This window comes from Suncus etruscus, chromosome 14 (assembly GCF_024139225.1).
Source record: "Suncus etruscus isolate mSunEtr1 chromosome 14, mSunEtr1.pri.cur, whole genome shotgun sequence".
Taxonomy (NCBI): domain Eukaryota; kingdom Metazoa; phylum Chordata; class Mammalia; order Eulipotyphla; family Soricidae; genus Suncus; species Suncus etruscus.
In genome coordinates this window covers 32,972,057-32,991,199 of record NC_064861.1, presented here as the reverse complement: position 1 = coordinate 32,991,199, position 19,143 = coordinate 32,972,057, and the positions used below count along the sequence as shown (strand labels likewise).

At 39.9% G+C, this 19,143-nt stretch overlaps 1 protein-coding gene across 1 annotated transcript in view; it reads left to right on the top strand.

The window, feature by feature from the left end:
• Nucleotides 1-2,950: 2,950 nt before the first annotated feature.
• RAD50 (RAD50 double strand break repair protein) overlaps nucleotides 2,951-19,143 on the top strand; it is a 79,007-nt gene continuing 62,814 nt past the window's right edge. The window contains exons 1-3 of the mRNA XM_049786818.1: nucleotides 2,951-3,085; nucleotides 10,961-11,044; nucleotides 15,935-16,086. Coding sequence (XP_049642775.1) covers nucleotides 2,957-3,085; nucleotides 10,961-11,044; nucleotides 15,935-16,086 — 365 coding nt within the window. The 5' untranslated portion in view covers nucleotides 2,951-2,956. The remainder of the gene's footprint in view (nucleotides 3,086-10,960; nucleotides 11,045-15,934; nucleotides 16,087-19,143) is intronic.

The following is a 19,143-nucleotide window of genomic DNA, read 5'->3' as shown; positions in this document are numbered from 1 at the left end:
TGATTTTTAATAACTATTTCTTTTCCAGAAAGGCAGTTATCTTTACCCTTTAAGTTCCTATCTGATGTCTATAATTTAATTATGATGGGAGGTAATTGACCAGGAAAATCATCACCAGAATCAATGCTATTTGCATGTTATCACCGCCCATCCTATTTATTTTGTATTTTTTTTTTTTTGTAGTTTTTGGGTCACACCCGGCAGTGCTCAGGGGTTATTCCTGGCTCCAGACTCAGAAATTGCTCCTGGCAGGCACGGGGGACCATATGGGGCACCGGGATTCGAACCGATGACCTCTGCATGAAAGGCAAACGCCTTACCTCCATGCTATCTCTCCGGCCCTTATTTTGTAATTTTAAAATATGTTTGGGTCTAGAGACAGTACAATGAATTAGACACATGGCCTTGCACGTGGCATCTCTGGCATTTCATATGGTTCGGGGAACACTGCCGGAAGTTAATTCCTGAGTGCAGAGTCAGAACTAACCCAAGAATTGGCTATTGACTCCCCCATGCAATTAAAATGTTCTGTAAAATTGTTTACTTAGTCTTAATTTTCCATGTTCAATCTATTTTTTAGGTTGTTATCTTACTTACAGGTTCCGGGAAGCCAATCCAGGGCCTCACACAGTGAGAACAACACATCCCCAGTTCTTCAGTTTTCATTTTATTTTTGGAGAGGGGAGGTCACAGCCAACAGTGCTCAGAGATCATACCTAATGGGGCTCAAGGAACCTTAAGTGGTGCTGGGGATACAAAACCTGGTCTGGTTGGCTATGTGCAGGACAAATCACCTTACCTGAAGTAGTATCACTATGGACCCATTCATTTCTTAAATTATCACTGAATAAGTGACAGGTTGTCTTATTAAAAATCTGCTTGGGTTATCAGTAGCCACTTATCCAATTCTGATCTCCACGATGCAATTGACCCAAAGAACCTGGTTTACTCTCCCCTCTAGATACATTAAGTTTCAGTCATCATATTTTTAGTCTCAGGGGAACGCGTGCATACACACACAAACATATCTCACCCCCACCAAGACCCACCCCTCCGCCCCCAAACCAAGGACTTATTCCTTTAGCACCATCGTGCTGTCATCACCGGATTTCCCATGCAAGAAAAACACTTAATTAAGGGGTGCATTAAGAGCGAAAAAGTAGACACACTTTATAGTTTTGTTTGAAAAACTAGTTTCTAGGGGCCAGAGCGATAGCACAGAGGTGGGGTGTTTTTGCCTTGCACGAGGCCGACCCGGGATGGGCCCGGGTTCGATTCCTGGCATCCCAAATGGTCCCCTGAGGAAGGAAGGAAGGAAGGAAGGAAGGAAGGAAGGAAGGAAGGAAGGAAGGAAGGAAGGAAGGAAGGAAGGAAGGAAGGAAAGGAGGGAGGGAGAAATAAAGGAAGGAGAGAAGAAAGAAGGAAGAGAAGGAAGAAAGGAAAGAAAGAGAAAGGAAAGAAAAAAGAAAGGAAGAAGAGAGAAAAAGAAAAAGGAAAAAAGAGGAAAGAAAGAAGAAAAGATAGAGAAGAAGAAAGGAGGAACTAAAGAAAAAGAAAGGAAGACAGGAAGAAAGAAGAAAGAAAGGAAAGAAAACAAAATAGAGAAAGGAAGGAAAGAAAGAAAAAGAAAGAAGTGAAAGAAAAAGAAGGAAAGAAAGGAAAGAAAAAGAAAAAAGAAAGAAGAAAGGAGGGAAGAAAGGAAAGAAAGTAAAGAAAAAAGAAGGAAAGGAAAAGAAAAGGAAAGAAAAGAGAAAGAAAGAAGGAAAGAAAGAAAGAAAAAGAAGAAAAGAAAGGGAAGGGAAGGAAGTAAGGAAGGAAGAAAGGAAAGAGAAAAAGAAAGGAAGAAAGAAAGAAAGAAAAAGAAAAGAAAGAAAGGAAGAAAGGAAAGAAAGAAAAAGGAAGGAAGGAAGGAAGAGAAAAGAAAGAAAGAAGAAAGGAAGGAAAGAAAGAGAAAGAAAGGAAAGAAAAAGAAAAAAGGAAGAAAGGAAAGGAAGAAAAGAAAGACAGAAGAAAGGACGGAAAGAAAGAAAAAAGAAAGAAAAAGAAGAAAGAAAAGAAAAAAGGAAAGAAAGAAGGAAAGAAAGGAAAAGAAAGAAAGAAAGAAAGAAAGAAAGAAAGAAAGAAAAAGAAAGAAAGAAAGAAAAGAAAGAAAGAAAGAAAGAAAAAAGAAAGAAAGAAAGAAAGAAAGAAAGAAAGAAAGAAAGAAAGAAAGAAAGAAAGAAAGAAAGAAAGAAAGAAAGAAGAAAGAAAGAAAGAAAGAAAGAAAGAAAGAAAGAAAGAAAAGAAAGGAAGGAAGGAAGGAAGGAAGGAAGGAAGGAAGGAAGGAAGGAAGGAAGGAAAAGGAAGGAAGGAAGGGAGGGAGAGAGGGAGGGAGGGAGGAAGGAAGAAAGGTTAGCAGAACTTTCTTCCCTCAAGCCAGAAATCTCGGGATCCCACTTGTGGACCCGCCGAGCATCCAACCAATCACGGTGCCGCCTCAAGAGCATCCTCCGAGCTGTGGGCACCTGCCCCCAAACCAAGAAGCCAAAGCGGAAGTCCGAGGCTTACACGCAGGCGCATTGGCGCCCCACAGCCTCGGGCGACTCAGTGCCCCAAAACCCGGACTGCGCGCGTGCGCGCCGCGCGACCCTCCCTCCGCCTTCCCGACGTGCCCCGCACCTGCAGCCCGGCGCGCGCGCGCGCGGACGTAGCGTAGCGGTCCACGTGAGTCGCCGGCGCTCCGAGGCGGGAAGCTGCGAGTGCGCGGCGACTTCCGGCCGGATCCGCGTCGTTCCCCGGGCCGGCCCCCACCTCCGCACTCGGCGGCGGGTCGGCGGCCGAGGAAGCCGGTGGCGGCGTGGGAGGGAGGGAGGGAGAGTGTCGGCGACGATCTCTGGCCCTGGCCTCCAGCCCCCTGGCCCGTCAGGCTCCCGCTTGGGCTCAGTTAAAACAAAGAACCCTAATTTTTTTTGCAAACATGTCCCGGATCGAAAAGATGAGCATTCTGGGCGTGCGGAGTTTTGGAATCGAGGACAAAGATAAGCAAATTATCACCTTCTTCAGCCCCCTCACAATTCTGGTCGGACCCAATGGGGCGGGGAAGACGGTAAGTAGCCGCCGCCTCCGCTGGGCCTCTTGACAGGTGTCAAAAGATTCCTAACACGCGGCTTCCAGGGCTCCCGGGGAATCTAGCTGAGGCGGCCTCTGGGACCTCCCGTGATTTTTTTTTTGGGGGGGGGCCGTCAGTCTTAAAAATCGGATCGTGACAACTGCCAACTGTTGCCAAAGGACTTTGCAAACTTTGGCCGACCCTTCAGAATAAAGGAAGATGAATGAAAGGTTTCCCGAAGTTGCAAACTTGTCCCGTGGCGAATCCAAAGGAAGAAAGAAAGAAGGGGGTTTGGGGGTGCAAGGCGGCCTCTGTTGCAAAAAGCAGGGATCGGGGCTGGAGAGATAGCATGGAGGTGGGGCATTGCATTCTGCCTTGCATGCACAAGGACGATGGTTCGAATCCCGGCTTCCCATATGGTGTCCCCCCCCCCCCCCCGAGCCTGCCAGGAGCGATTTCTGAGCATAGAGCCTGGAGGAACCCCAGAGCGTTGCCGGGTGTGACCCCCCCCCCCAAAAGAAAAATAAAAAAGCAGGGCTAGAAAGACGGCTGTGTTGATGGAAAGGCTAAGTAAGACTTGTCAGTCTTCTACAGGATGCTTGAGAGTAATTTATTGGGCCGGAGTGATAACACAGCGAGTAGGGCTTTTTGCCTGGTAGACTTTGATCCCCGACATCCCATGTGGTAACTCTGAGATTTCTGAGCGCTGGACCAGGAGTAACTTGGATGAGCACACACAGGTGTGGCCCCAAAACCCCCCCCCCCAATTTTTTTTGATTTATTGAATAAGGTGTCTGTGAATGTGAGCTGCCTGGAACCAGCTGTTTTTCTCCATTATTAGTATTACTGTGGGCCGGAAATCACCTTCATATTCAGGGCTTTATAGTTCTCCCATGTATAAAATGGAATTAAAAGTCACTTCCATAGCCTCTTCTTGTTTATTATTTAGTGTAGTAAGTACTAGTATTTCGTGTAAGAATGACATGATTATGGTATCAAAAAATCGACAGTAAGATCGGTGTAACAGTTCAGACCTTTTCAAAATCTCATTTGTATTGAGGTGTAAATGATATAAGTAAGCTATTTAAAGTATACAGAATGGTATCTTGTGAAAGCATCTCTATTAGGTCAATTAACATAAACATCACCTCACACCTTTATCTGAAATGTGGTCATTGTAGTCCACAAATTTCAGCTACACCATAACTATCAACTGTACTATGTTTTATATCATCCATTGTTATTGTTAAATGAGAGCCTTTGGGTTGGGGATACCGCCCTCCCAAATTCTTCATTTTACATTTCTTTTTCCCTCCTCTTTTAGTGAAACAAGGTGATTTTATTGAACAAAACTTATTTAGAAAGATGTGAGAAGGGTGGGGAGAAGGAAAAGAATGTATATCACATACGTGGAAGAGCAAGCCATGATACAGAGATAAGCAAGGGAGAACATGGATTTGAAGAGCAAGTTTATCTCATATTTCTCAGTCTTTCTATGGGACTCCTTCACATTTTGAGATGATATTAATTTCCTAGTCTAGTTTTTCGATTGACGTATTATTTTCTAGGGCTGGAGTGATATTACAGTGGGTAGGGTTCTTGTCTTGCACCCAAACGACTTGGGCTCAATCCCTGGCATTCCATATGGTTCTCCCAGCCAAAGAAGTAATTTTTGAGCATGGTAGGCTTGGCTCCATACCTCCAAAAAATATTTTCTTTTTTTTTTTTTTTTTTTGTGGTTTTCGGGTCACACCCGGCAGTGCTCAGGGGTTTTTCCTGGCTCCGTGCTCAGAAATTGCTCCTGGCAGGCACAGGGGACCATATGGGACGCCGGGATTCGAACCGATGACCTTCTGCATGAAAGGTAAACACCTTACCTCCATGCTATCTCTCCGGCCCCAAAAAATATTTTCTAATGATAGCCATCTTGGTTATGACACCAAATTGTATCTGGTTGTAAGCTTCATGATTTGTAAATATTTTTCTATTTTTGTCCATTTGGTTTTGGTTTTTGGACCACACCTGTCGGCTTTCAGAGGTTATTCTTGGCTCTGTGCTCAGAAACTACTCCTGGCAGTCTAGGTATCAATGGAATTGGACCTAGTTCAGTGGTGTGCCAAGCAAATGCCCTACCTGCTGTGCTATCGTTCTGACCCCTTTCTAACGATTTTAAAAAGAGGGCTGGAGTGGTGGCGCAAGCGGGAAAGCATCTGCCTTGTCCGCTCTCACCTAGGACAGACCACGGTTTGATCCACCTGTGTCTCATATGGTCCTCCAAGCCAGAAACAATTTCTGAGCGCAGAGCCAGGAGTAACTTCTGAGTACTGCCGAGTGTGGCCCAAAACCAAAAAAGAAAAAAAAATGTACTGTTCATATACATGGGGTTTTGTCTTTGGGTGTTCAATTCTGACCTATTGATCAGATAGCCTATCTTTATTCCAGTTTTGAACTTTTATAATACAATTCCAAATTAGGTAATGAGATTCTTATTTCTTATTTTTTCAGTATGGCTTTGGCTATTTGTGGTCTCTTCTGATTCCATACAGATGTTATTATTGATATTTTTATGTCTTTAAAGAATTTGGAAATGGATTGTATTAAATCTCATAATAACTTAGCATAGTAATTTATATTTAATAACTTAGCATAATAATGTTGATTCTTCAATACAAATATTTTTATATTTCCTAAAGTCTTTTAAGTCATTTATTTTTATATTGTTTATTTTTTGGTTTTGGGGTCACACCCGGCAGCGCTCAGGGTTTACTTCTGGCTCTATGCTCAGAAATCACACCTGGCGGGCTTGGGGGACCATATGGGATGCTGGGATTCGAACCACCATCCTTCTGCATGCAAGGCAAATGCCCTGCCTCCATGCTATCTCTCCAGCCCCTCTTTTAAGTAAATTAAAGTTACCTTGGTATAGATATCTGACTTCTTGTAAGTTGATTCCTAGTTACTTGTTTCTTTTGGATACAGTTTTAAAATGGATAAGCTCCTTGATTGCTTTCTCTTCTAATTCAATTTTTTTGTATATAAGAATGCAACTGATTTTTTGGTTTTGTTTTGTTTTTTTAGGCCCACCTGGCAGCATTCAGAGGTTATTCCTCGCTCTGTGTTTATAAACTACTCCTGGCAGGCTCGGGGGATAAGATGGGATGCCTAAATTGAACCTGGGTCTGCCACATGCAAGACAAAATTACCTACCTCAGTGCTATGGTTCTAGCCTTATAGAGCTGATTTTTGAGTATTGACTTTGGCCAGCCACTTTGCTATGTTAATTTATTGTTTATTAAGATTTTTTTTGTTTTGTTTTAGGGCTACATCAGGTGGCACTTGGGGTACTCCTGACTCTGCTCTCAGAAATTGCTCCTGGCAGGCTCGGGGGACTGTATGGGATTTTGGGGATCAAACCTGGGTCCATCCCAGGTCGACCGTATGCAAGGCAAATGCCTTTACCGCTGTTCTATCACTCTGGCTCCTGTTTATTAAGTTTTTGTTTTATGGACACTTTAGGGTTTTTTTTGTTTGTTTGTTTGTTTTTTTGTTTTGTTTTGTTTTTTTGGTTTGGGGGTCACACCTGGCAGTGCTCAGTGTTTACTTCTGGCTCTATGCTCAGAAATTGCTCCTGGCAGGCACTGGGGAGGGGGGGGAACCATATGGGATGCCGGGATTCAAACCACTGTCCTTCTGCATGCAAGGCAAACACACTACTTCCATGCTATCTCTCTGGCCCGTATTTTGAGTATATTATTATGTCATCTACAAATAATGATAATTTGACTTCTTTTTCTTTTTTTTTTCTTCTGTTTTTGTTTTTGGTTTTTCGGGCCACACCCATTTGATGCTCAGGGGTTACTCCTGGCTAAGCGCTCAGAAATTGCCCCTGGCTTGGGGGGACCATATGGGACACCGGGGGATCAAACTGTGGTCCTTCCTTGGCTAGGGCTTGCAAGGCAGACACCTTATCTCTAGCGCCACCTCGCCGGCCCCTGACTTCTTTTTCAATTTGATCTCTGAGTTGTTTTTCTGGCCTGATTGTTGTAGTCAAGACTTCTAATATATTGAATAAAAGTGGAGACATTGGGCATCCTTGCCTTGTACCTGATCTCAGGAGAAATGCTTTCTCAGTTTTTCACCATAAATAATGATAGTGTCTGTAAGTTTGGTATAGATGGCCATTACTATGTTGAGGAATGTATATTAAGGGTTTTTAATCACGAATGGATTTTGGATCTTGTCAAAAGCTTTCTCTGCACCAGTTAATATGATTTTTATCTTTCCTTTTAGGGATATGATGGATTATATTAATTAATTTGCATATGTTAAAGCACCCTTGCATTCCTAGTATGACTCCCCTTTGATTGGGTGTATAATTTTCTTGATATATTGTTGGATTCACTTAGCTAATAATATTTTATTAAGGATTTTGCATTGATATTCATCAGAGATTGGTTGAAAAAAATTTTTGGGGGGAATTGTCTCTGCTTTGGCTATTAGTATAATGTTTGCTTTCTAGAAGGTGTTAACAAAAGATTCAGTGGTTTGGAAGAGTTTAAGGAGTAAAGGCAGTAAATTTTCTCTGAAGGCTTGATAGAACTCCTGCCAGTGAAACCATCTGGACTAGGGCTTTTGTTATGGGGAGGTCCTTAATTTTTCAATTTCCTTACTTGAGATTGGACTGTTGAGGCTTTTTTCTCTTTCAGCTTTGGGAGATTACATAACTAAGAATCTCACCATTTTATTCTAGGCTTTTCAGGTTAAGAGCATATAGTTAGTTGTTCATGGCAATCTCATAATATTTCTAATTTTAGGGGATTCGTTGTAAATTTTTCCTCTTATATCTGATCCTATTTATTTTTTTTTGGGGGGGGGGCCACACCTGGTGACACTCATGGGTTACACCTGGCTATGTGCTCAGAAATCGCTCCTGACTTGGGGCCATATGGGACGCCGAGAGATGGAACCGTGGTCTGTGCTAGGCTATCGCGGGCAAGGCAGATGCCTTACCCCTTGTGCCACCGCACCGGCCCCTGATCCTATTTATTTGAACATTTTCTTTTTTTTTTTTTTTCTTTGTGAGGTTAGCTAAAGATTTATCTCTCTTGTTTATTCTTTCAAAGAACCAACTTCTGGTTTCATTGATTTTTTTTTTAAATTGCTTTCTTGGTTTCTATGATGTTGATTTCTGCTCTCGTTTTTACTAATTCTATTAACTATTTTTCTATCTCTATATACTATTTTACTGTTTACTATATTATTTGAATTTGATTGCTGTTCCTTCTCTAGATTTTTGAGATTTGTGTTTATTTAGATTGTTGATTTGGCTTTTTTTCTCTCAATATATAGACGTGCCTTGCTTTGAATTTTCTCCATTAGTACAGCTTTTGCTGTATCCCATAGATTCTGATAATTTGTATCTACTTTGTTGTTTAGTTTCAAAAAATCTCTTGTTTTCCCTTGATTTCTCCTTTGATCTAGATGTTGGATTAGCAGTGTTTGTTTAACTTCTAAGTGTTGGAAGTTTTCTTCATATTCTTTCTGTAGTTAATTTCTATTTTGATAGCATTATGGTCAGAGAATCACTTGTATAATTTCTGTATTTGTAAATTTTATGTATGCTTGAGTTATGCCCCAACTTAAGTCTGTCATGGAGAATGTTCCATGTATACTAGAGAGGAATGCGTATTCTTGTTTTGGGGGGAATGTAGAACCTTTGTTGTTATTTTTAATATTTTTTGGTTTGGGGGTCACACTCAGCAGCTCTCAGGGGTTTTCTTGGCTCTGTGCTCAGAAATCGCTCCTGGCAAATACAGGGGACCAATATTGAAGTCTCTGACTACTATTGTGTTTCCATCAATATATTTCTTTAGATTTATGAGCAGAAGTTCTGTAAACTTTGCTGAGCCTTCATTTGGTACATAAATGTTGATGACAGTATTTCTTGATCTGTTGTTCTTAATCCATAAGTAGTGTCCATCACTGTCTCTAATCACTTTTTTTTTTTTTGGACACACCCAGCAACTCTCAGGAGTTACTCCTGGCTCTGCTCCAGAAATCACTCCTGGCAGGCTCAGGGGACCATATGGAATGCTGGGGATCGAACCTGGTTCAGCCATGTACAAGGCAAAATGCCCTACTCCCTGTACTATCACTTTGGCCTCTATTTTCTTTATATTGAATGTTATTTGGTCTAATATGGCTGATATAAATATGGCTAACGTTTTTTGTCTTCCATTGGCTTGTATGATTATTTTCCATCCATTTACTGAATCTGTATTTTTCTTGTGAGTTAAGGTGTTTCCTACAGGCAGATGGCAGCAGATGGATGGATTTTCTTTCTTGATCTATCCAGCTACTCTTTTATAAGTGAGTTTAGTCCTTTGGCATTGACTAAATGTTGCCATTTTTATGTATGTGTGTGAACATCAAGTTGTTTTTGGAAGAGTTTGTTTCTTATAGGTTGCCTTTCAGTAATACTTGCAGTATTGGTTTAAGTTGTCACAAATGCTGCTAGCTCTTGTTTATCTGACAAGGTTCATATCTTTGTCTAAAGTATAAAAGATAGCTTTACAGCAGGTCGCTCAAACTCGAGGCCTGCGGGCCGTTTGGGGCCCTCGGTACAACATTTTGTGGCCCTACCCTAGAGGAATCTTTCTTTGTTTTGTTTTGTTTTGTTTTGTTTTAGTTGTTTGGGTCATACCCCCCAATGTTCAAGGCTTACTACTGACTTTGCACTCAAGGATCACCCCGACTTTGCCTCCTGCGGCCCCCAGGTAAATTGAGTTTGAGACCCCTGCTTTACAGGGTAGTAGAACTTTTTATTATTCAGTATTTTGAATGTCATTCCATTCTTTCCTGGCTTGTAAAATATATGGAAAGAGCATATTATGTTATTCCCTCTTTTCAGGGTTTTCTTTTCTCTTTCTGTTTTAAGTAATCTGTCTTTGTCTTTTGATTACTATGTGTTTTGGCATTATTGTTTTGTTTGAGTTTATTTTGTTTGATACTCTTTGGACCTCTTGAATCTGAAGGTGCTTCTTTCCAGAGATCAGAAAAATTATCAGTTATTATTTCTTTCACCAACTGTTCTTTCTCTTTCTCGTTTTTCCTCTTCTAGTTTTCCTATGATTTGAAGATTATTTCTTTTGTTATCATGAAATTTATATTCTCTTCAATCCATTTACTTTTCTTTTGTCATTTCATTATTGGTGATGGCTATTTTGTCTTAATATCACTGATTTGGTCCTATGCATGTTGAATTCTATTGCTGTGGCTTGCTATTACATTTTTTTAAACTCTTTTAATTACATTTTTATGGACTCTTTGATTTTTTGGATCCATTCATCTGTGAGTTGATTTTTTCTTCCAGTGATTGTTTTATTTTCATGTCCATTTGATGGAAAATTGATTTAATCATAGAAGAAGCTTGGATTTTTATTTAAGCTTGACCATTTGCTGGGATAGTGTCTGTCTGCCAGAGCATATGAATTCATTTTTCTGTTGTCCTTAAAGATTGTGAGCTTGAGATCTAATCTGTTAAACTAACCATTTCTGTGCCTTTAAAATGCTATATTTAAGTGAGCGTGCAGAGGAATATTTAATAATTCCATTTGCATAAAGGTATATTATAGATATTTGAGGAAATACATAAAATCCAGCAGTTCTTAGAGTTGTAGGGGCTGGAGGGATGGAAGTGTAGATATCTGTGAGGTTTGGGTTTGAGTGTGGGTCTTTAGTCCAGGGGACTCAGGGAGAGGACGTGGTGCAGGGAAGTGGGCAGAAAGGGGTTTGGAACCCTTGACTAATATATTAATATTTGTGACAAACCTGCAATTGTCTTGTAATTAATGTCATTTTCTATTTCTTCAGACCATCATTGAGTGTCTAAAATATATTTGTACCGGAGATTTCCCTCCTGGAACCAAAGGAAATACCTTTGTTCATGATCCCAAGGTAATGGTACAAGTAAAATTTTGTCTTATATATAATAAAATATATTTGTATTTAATAAAAATTGACAGTGACTTACAGAAAATCAAATGCCTGGCAGTAGAAAAGTAGAAAAATGTGAACAGTCATACACAGACTTAGTACCACTGAGTCATTTTTGTTCTACTTAGCATTATCATAAAGTCTGTGTAAAGCTATCTTAAATTTTCAATCTAGGTGTTTGGTATGTGGGTGGCAGATGTCCAGTGGCATATACTATTTTGGGGGGGAGGCATATTGAGTGGTGTTGGTGTTGGATTGTCTGGTATTTAATTCCTAGTGATGTCCATGGGACCATGCAGTGCCCAAGCATTCATTGCAGTCTTTTAATCACAACTTCTTTTCTAAACCTCAAGACCCCATGCCCAGCTATTTGGATTTTTGTCATTTTAAATTTAATAGGTTCAAAACAGAACATTTGATTTCTGGGCTGGAGAGATAACAAAGGATAGGGCACTTGCCGTACATGGAGCTGACCTAATCAATCCCTGGCATTCCATATCATCCCCTGAGCACCTTTAGTTGTGACTCGAAAAATGAAAAACATTTTATTTTCTGTCCCATCTCTCATTCTCAAGCCTATTGTTCACAGTACTGTTGAATTTAAGAAATAACCATCCACATATTTGCTCACTCCTAAACTTGAGTGTCAGTCTCAGTTTTTTCATCTAATTCAGTTTCCTATTCACAAACAGTTTTTAGTCCCTTTTCTAAAATGTGCCTGAAACTTGTCTCTTTTTCCTTTTTTACTCTCCTATAGGTTGCCATCATCTTCTTTCAAATTATTGTAGTTGTTTCCAGGTCTGTTTTCTGGTCCTCATTTTTACAATATATCAATCAGTTTGAAATATTTATTCATTCACTTGAGAGGGAATATAACATACCTGGGGGACATACATTCCTGTCAATGTTAGTATGAAGTGCAAGTCCTGGTAGTAGGGTTATATATGTTTCAAGGAATCCTAGGGAAGAATAATATAAGTAGAATAATGGTAGAGAATTAGAAAATTAAAATAGAGAGATAAAAGGAACCAGGTTTTAGATCCTTGAGTTCCTTTGTTATTGGGGTGGGGGGAAGGCATGGGATGGGGAGGCACACCCAGTAGAGCTCGGGTTACTCCTGGCTCTTCACTCAGGAATTATTTCAGGTGGGCTTGGGTAACTATATGGGATGCTGGGTATCAATCATGTGTCAGCCTTATGTAAGGCAAATACTTTACCCACTTTGCAATCACTCTGATCTGAATTATATATTTGTAAAATATTAAATGATTTTAACAGACATTTTTTTCTTGGTTTTGTGGAGGGGCCATACTCAGCAGGGATAAGGGGACCATATGTGATGTCAAGGGTTGAATCTGGGTGAGTCAGTTGTGTGCAGGGCAAGCGCTTTACCCATTGTACTGTCTCTCCAGCCTCAGCATAGGTTACATTTTACTTTATTTTATTTTATTTTTTTACATATATTTTATTTACCGCATTTGTTGGCCGCATAGGTTACATTTTAAAGTAATTGATTAAGCTGTTGGAAGACACTGGAAATGGCAAGTGTAGAGGGTTGGAAGCTAAGATAATTTGTGATAATTTAGGTGAAAAATAGTGACATTTTTTTTCTTTTATCAAAGTGATGCTAGTAGAAATGGTGAAATATGCCTATTTGGTTTTAGTTTAAATTACTTTAAACACCATGGTTTATAAAGTTGTTCATAAAATAGTTGTTTCTAGCATTCAGTGTTTTAACATTAGTGCCACTACCAGTATAACATTTCCTCCACCATTGTCCTTAGTTTTCCACCTACTCCCTGTCTCCTTGGCAGTCACAACATAATTTCTTTTATATTGCCATTTTTTAAAAGTATTTTGAAGGTTAGCAAATGTTTTGGATTGTGAAATATGAAAGAAGTAAATCAAACGTACTTTCCAGGTGTTTTTGCTTTGAACATTAGATAAAATAATGTCTTTTAATGCTACGTGGAAAACTTAGAAAAGGAGATTTTGATGACTTGGGTTTAAACATATAAATCAGGGCTGTCTGATATATAAAGGAAGTTTATTGTACAGTAGACAAATAAAAAGTACATTTAGGGAGAGGGTTGATCTGGAGAATGAAAATTAAGAATCATTGATACCGTATTTTCTGGCATATAAGATGTCTTTTGAAACAAAAAAAAGTCAGCCGAAAATTGGGGGTCGTCTTATACGCCTAGTATATCCCGAAAACTGTTTCACTATGCCACTAAACGAAAATTGTCTGAATATTGCCACAAAATGAATTTTCCAACTCCATCCTGCACCAGTCACTGCCAGGCTGCTCCTACCGCCTCTCTAACTCAGCCAATCCAAGCAGGCTTTTTATGCATGCAGATTAGACAATGTTCTGGACCCGAATCTACACTGTCAAAAGCCTGCTCAGATTGGCCAGAGTCAGAGAGGAAATCTATTACAGTATACCCTTTGAACCTTTGCTTGTTGTGATTGGCTCACTGTGGTACATACAGTTGCAACACAGGAACGTTCTGTCTGACACAGTGAATATAGGCCTAAACCTATGTTTTAACTGCAAAATTAGGGGGTCGTCTTATACGCCGGAAAATACGGTATATACAGTTCATAAAAAAAACTTTTAAAGACTGATGGGATCGCATAGGGAGTAAACATAGGAAAGAATTTAAAAAACTGAATTTAGAGTTTATTAGCATCTAGAATAGGAACAAAGAGCAGACAACAGCAAAAGATGAATAAAGGGGGCCGGCACGGTGGCGCTAAAGATAAGGCATCTACCTTGCTCGTGCTAGCCTAGGACAGACCGCAGTTCGATCCCTCGGCATCTCATATGGTTCCCCCAAGCCAGGAGCCATTTCTGAGCGCATAGCCAGGAGTAATTCCTGACATCGATGGGTATGGCCCAAAAAGCAAAAAAAAAAAAAAAAAAGATGAATAAAGAATAACTACTAGTAATGTAGTGAGTGTCTTGAAAGATGAGCATATTCACCTCTTGACTGTGGTGCTTATGAAGTATTGACAAGGTGACTTTAACTGTGGTGTTCATGAAATATTGCCAAGCACCTCCTGACTGGTGATCATATATTTATAAGGGGTTCAATAAAGTGTGTCTAGGAAAAATTTTTGATGGATTGCAATTCTGGCAACAATGCTGTTTATTTCTAACTCCAGTACTTTACAGCTAGGTGTGCAATCTCAACCAAGTATGCAAGCACTGCAATGAAGTGTATGGACTCCTTTACATCATAACAAGAGGAAGAGGAGAGAGAAATAGTTTTAAAAAGCAGTCTAAACTAGAAATAATACTTTATACCAAGCGGGGAAATAATGATTGCTGACTTATCAGTCACTATTCAAGTGAGGAGATAGTAATAGGGCATATTTTGTGTGTGTGTGTGTGTGTGTGTGTGCGCCACACCCAGTGACACTCGGGTTACTCCTGGCTATGCGCTCAGAAATTGTTCCTGGCTTGGGGGATCCAACCGAAATCCGTCCTAGTCTAGCGCCTACAAGGCAGAGATGCCTTACCGCTCCAAGCCACCACTCCAGCCCTAGTAATAGGGCATATTTAAAGTGCTTAAAATAAAAGTAGAAAAGTAACTTTATGGTAAAGAAACATGGTTGATCCCACTTTTATTAGTAATTAAGGTTGACTCTCCCCATTACTGAGATAATTCAAGGTGCTAAAATCTGCTAGAATTCCATAAAAGGAATGTATAACTATTGTAATATTGTCCCTAAAGATGCATACTCTGACCTAGTCATGAGAAACTTTTGATAGATCTATATTTCAGAAGACACACTATAAAATAGTGCACTTTAAGTATCAATCATGAATGTCAAAGAAAATTTGGGGAATTATTCCAGATTGAAAGAAACTTAAGAGATCTGACTCAAAAGACTGGAGCATAGGTTAAATATGGGAGTCTTAGATTCCCTCCTCTTGGCATTGTGTGGTACCTGGAGCCATGTGTGGTCTAAAAGTAAAAAAGAAAAAAGAGATATCACATTGTTGTGTAATTTTCAAAAACTGTATAGTGATCATTCAGGGCCAACTCCTTTTTTATAAATTTGTAAACAAATTGGAACAACTGACAAACCATATGGGATCAGAGGATCATATAGTAGTAATATATGACTATCAATATTATGGTTGAAAATGGACTTGTTTTGTAGAAAATTAGTGGTAATTGAATCCCGGATCAGTTCATTCTCAAGTGATTCAGGGAGAAAAGATTTTGTGTCCTGTATTTCTGCTTTCTGTAAGCCTTCAAAAACTTTTATTACTGGGGGCCAGAGCGATAGTATAGCGGGGAGGACACTTGAATGCAGCCAATCTAGATTTGATCACTGAGTCCAAGTGTGAGTGATCCTTGATGTCAGAACCAAGAGTAAGCCCTGAGCACTGTCAGGTCTGACCCCAAACCAAATAAAAACACCAAAAATGTTTATTACTTAAAAAGGAAAAAAAAAAGACTTATTTTAAAAGATTCAAAAACCTGGGGGTCGGAGCAATTGCATAGCAGTAAGGCATTAGCCTTGCACGCAGCCAACACAGGATGGACCCTGGTTTGATTCCTGTCATCCCATATGGTACCTCCGAGCCTGCCAGGAGTGATGTCTGAGCTCAGGGCCAGGAGTGGCCACTGAGTTCCACCGGCTGTGACCAAAAAAAAAAAAAAAAAGATTCAAAAACCTTGATTTTTTTTAAAAGCTATTTAAGCAGGTAGCATAATATAATTTCAGTAAATCAGTTGAACAATATAACTTTGTCCTATATTTTGAATAGCATGTTAAAAGTGTTGCTTGTTTAGGTGTTTAGGTTTTTCACTTTAATTTTTATTCTCAAAGGTTGCTCAGGAAACAGATGTAAGAGCCCAGATTCGTCTGCAGTTTCGTGATGTCAATGGAGATCTTGTAGCTGTGCAAAGATCTATGGTGTGTACTCAGAAAAGTAAAAAGACAGAATTTAAAACCCTGGAAGGAGTCATTACTAGAACAAAGTAGGTATTTTATATTTGAATATTTGCCTTTTTTTTTTTTTTTTAGGTCTGTAAGACTGGGTTTTCCTACTGCTTTGGGGGAATATATTCCTTTTTTTGGTGGATTTTTAAAAAATATTTTCATTGAACATATTTTGCTCATATTTCACTGCATAATTATTAAAATTGTTTTTCCAGTTCAAAATTGGTTTATAACCTTTTGGCATGTAATTATAGACAAATTTAGTAACAGCATACTTCGTTTTGTTTGTGTTTTGGGATGCTCCAAGCAGTGCTCAAGGCTTACTCCTGGCTTTGTGCTCAGGGGTCACTCCTGGGCTTGAAGAATCATATTTGGTGTTGGGGATTGAACCTAGGTTGACTGTGCAAGACAATCATCTTATCCACTGTACTCTCTAGCCCTTTTTAAAAATAATATTGGCATATTTGTTTTAAACTTTCATATAATCACATCCCATCTTTTGTTTGTTTGTTTGTTTTTGGGTCACACCTGGCAGCGCTCAGGGGTTACTACTGGCTCTATGCTCAGAAATTGCTCCTGGCAGGCTAGGGGGACCATATGGGATGCTGGGATTCGAACCACCGTCCTTCTGCATGTAAGGCAAACTTGCCTTACTCCATGCTATCTCTCCAGCCCCTCACATCCCACTGATTATGCAGTGAAATGTAGGGTATAGATACCATTAAAAATTTTTTTCTTGCTTTGTTTTTGGGCCACACCCATCAGTGCTCAGTAGTTGCTCCTGACTTTGCACTCAGGAATCACTCCTGGTGATGCTCAGGGGACCATATGGGATGTCAGGGATTGACTTTGGTGAACTGCATACTGGGAAAATGCCCTACCTGCTGAACTATCTCTCTGATCCCTCATTTAAAAGATTTGAGGTGGGACTGGAGATAGTATGGAGGTAAGGCATTTGCCTTTCATGCAAAAGATAGGTGGTTCGATCATCCCATATGGTCCCCTGAGCCTGCCAGGAGTGATTTCTGAGTGCATAGCCAGGAGTAACCCCTGAGCATCACGGGGTGTGACTCAAAAAACCAAAAAAAAGTTTTATTAAGCAATATTTATACCTGTCAAGGGGTAGACTTAGGGGAGGGTGGTAAGTGGGGACAATGGTGAAGGGAATGTTACACTGGTGATAGGATTGGTGTTAGAATACTGCTAGAAAAAACTATTATAAGCAACTTTGTAGACTTTATAAATTCCTTTGTAAAGAAATAAAAAAAAATGCTCATGCTTTTAGCTGCCAGACTTTCAGAAGTATGAGAAGATGGAGGCAGATGGAGGACCCAATTTTATTTCAAAAAAATCCTGGTGATATCAGCCCAAATACCTGGAGTTTTGGTCACAGATTGATGTCTCTGCAGAGAGCCTTAAAGGAGTGGTAAAGCAGGCAATTGTCAGTTATGAGTGCAATAGGCCAGGCCAAAGTACCTATAATTTCTCATGACTCATTTACATCTCTTTCAAGATGTGAATCTATGGAGCTGGCCAAATGCAGAGACATGGCAACTGCACTTATGTATGAGCATTATTTTGGCTGCCAGGATGTCCTTTTGAATGAATGTATTTTAGTCCTGAGAGTAGATGCTCAAAAGTAGAATTGCTGAGTCATATGCAACTTAATTCTAAATTTAATGAGGACATTCCATACAATTTCCCACAGAAGTGAACCAGGGGCTAGAGTGGTGGCTCCCATATGGTCCCCCAAGCCAGGAGTAGCCCCTGAGCATCACCAGATGTGGCCCAAAAACCAAAATAACAACAACAAAAAATGACGTGAACCAGACAGGGGACCCGAGAGATAGCAAAATGGTAGGGTATTTGCCTTACATGCAGCTGATCTAGGAGGGACCCTGTTCGATTCCTGGCATCCTATATTCCCAGCCTGCTGAGCATTTTTTTTTTAATTTCTTTACAAAGAAATTTATGAAGTTTACAAAGTTGCTTATAATAGTTTTTTTCTGGCATTGTTCTAACACTAGTCTCACCACCAATGTAACATTCCCTTCACCATTGTCCCCAACTTCCCACCCTCCCCTAAGTCTACCCCATGACAGGTATATAAGTATTGCTTAATAAAACATTTTTTGGTTTTTGGGTCACACCAAAACATGACAAGTATGTCATACTTTGACCCAAAGAGCAATAGAATACTATAAGATGACAGTGCCACACTTTTTTTTTCTTTTTTGGTTTTTGGGTCACACCTGGCAGTGCTCAGGGGTCACTCCTGGCAGGCTCAGGGGACCATATGGGATGCTGGGAATCGAACCAATGACCTTCTGCATGAAAGGCAAGTGACACACTTTCAATTCATGGCAGCCAGATACCAATGTATCACAGCATCAACCACTCAACACACCAAAATCAGGGGCCATGACCAAATACATGCAAAACCCAGTCTTCCTGGACAGTTTAAACTGTCACTGTGTGGACCCAACAGCACAAGCAGGTAGGAGCAACCCACCAAAAATACACCCTCAGTAACTAACTCAAAAGGACTATGATCCTGAACTTCCTGTGATATCACTTGCATTTAGGAGAATATGGAGTAAAATTGCCTAAAACAAAGAAGCAAAATAACAAATCAGCAAAATAGGGAGGAAAAAAAAAAGAGCAAGAGATCCCAAACAAACAGATCCCCCAAACCAAAGAGCAAGATAAAATACTGGAAAAAATAAAAATAAATATAGATAAGCAAACCAAAAAGTTCAGGGTAATATTGATTATAGGACTCTCAACAATTGTAGGAAAAGAATGAATGAACTAGAGCCAGGAGGAATAAGTAGCAAAGGGACTTAGAGCACTTACCTTGCAAATGCATGGTCATAATGAGTTCATATCCCTAGATTCTACCTGACAGTGAATAGGTAGCAAAAATACTCCTCAATAAATAAAAATAAAATAAAAAATACCAGTTACAGAAAGACATTGTTAGGGGCTTGCTCTTCAGCATGTGTCTGTCTCTCTTGCTTGTCCATGTTTTCTTTGCTTGCTTATTTCCACTCTAGAGAAGCTTGTGTTCTCTTAAGCATTTATTTCCTCTCTTT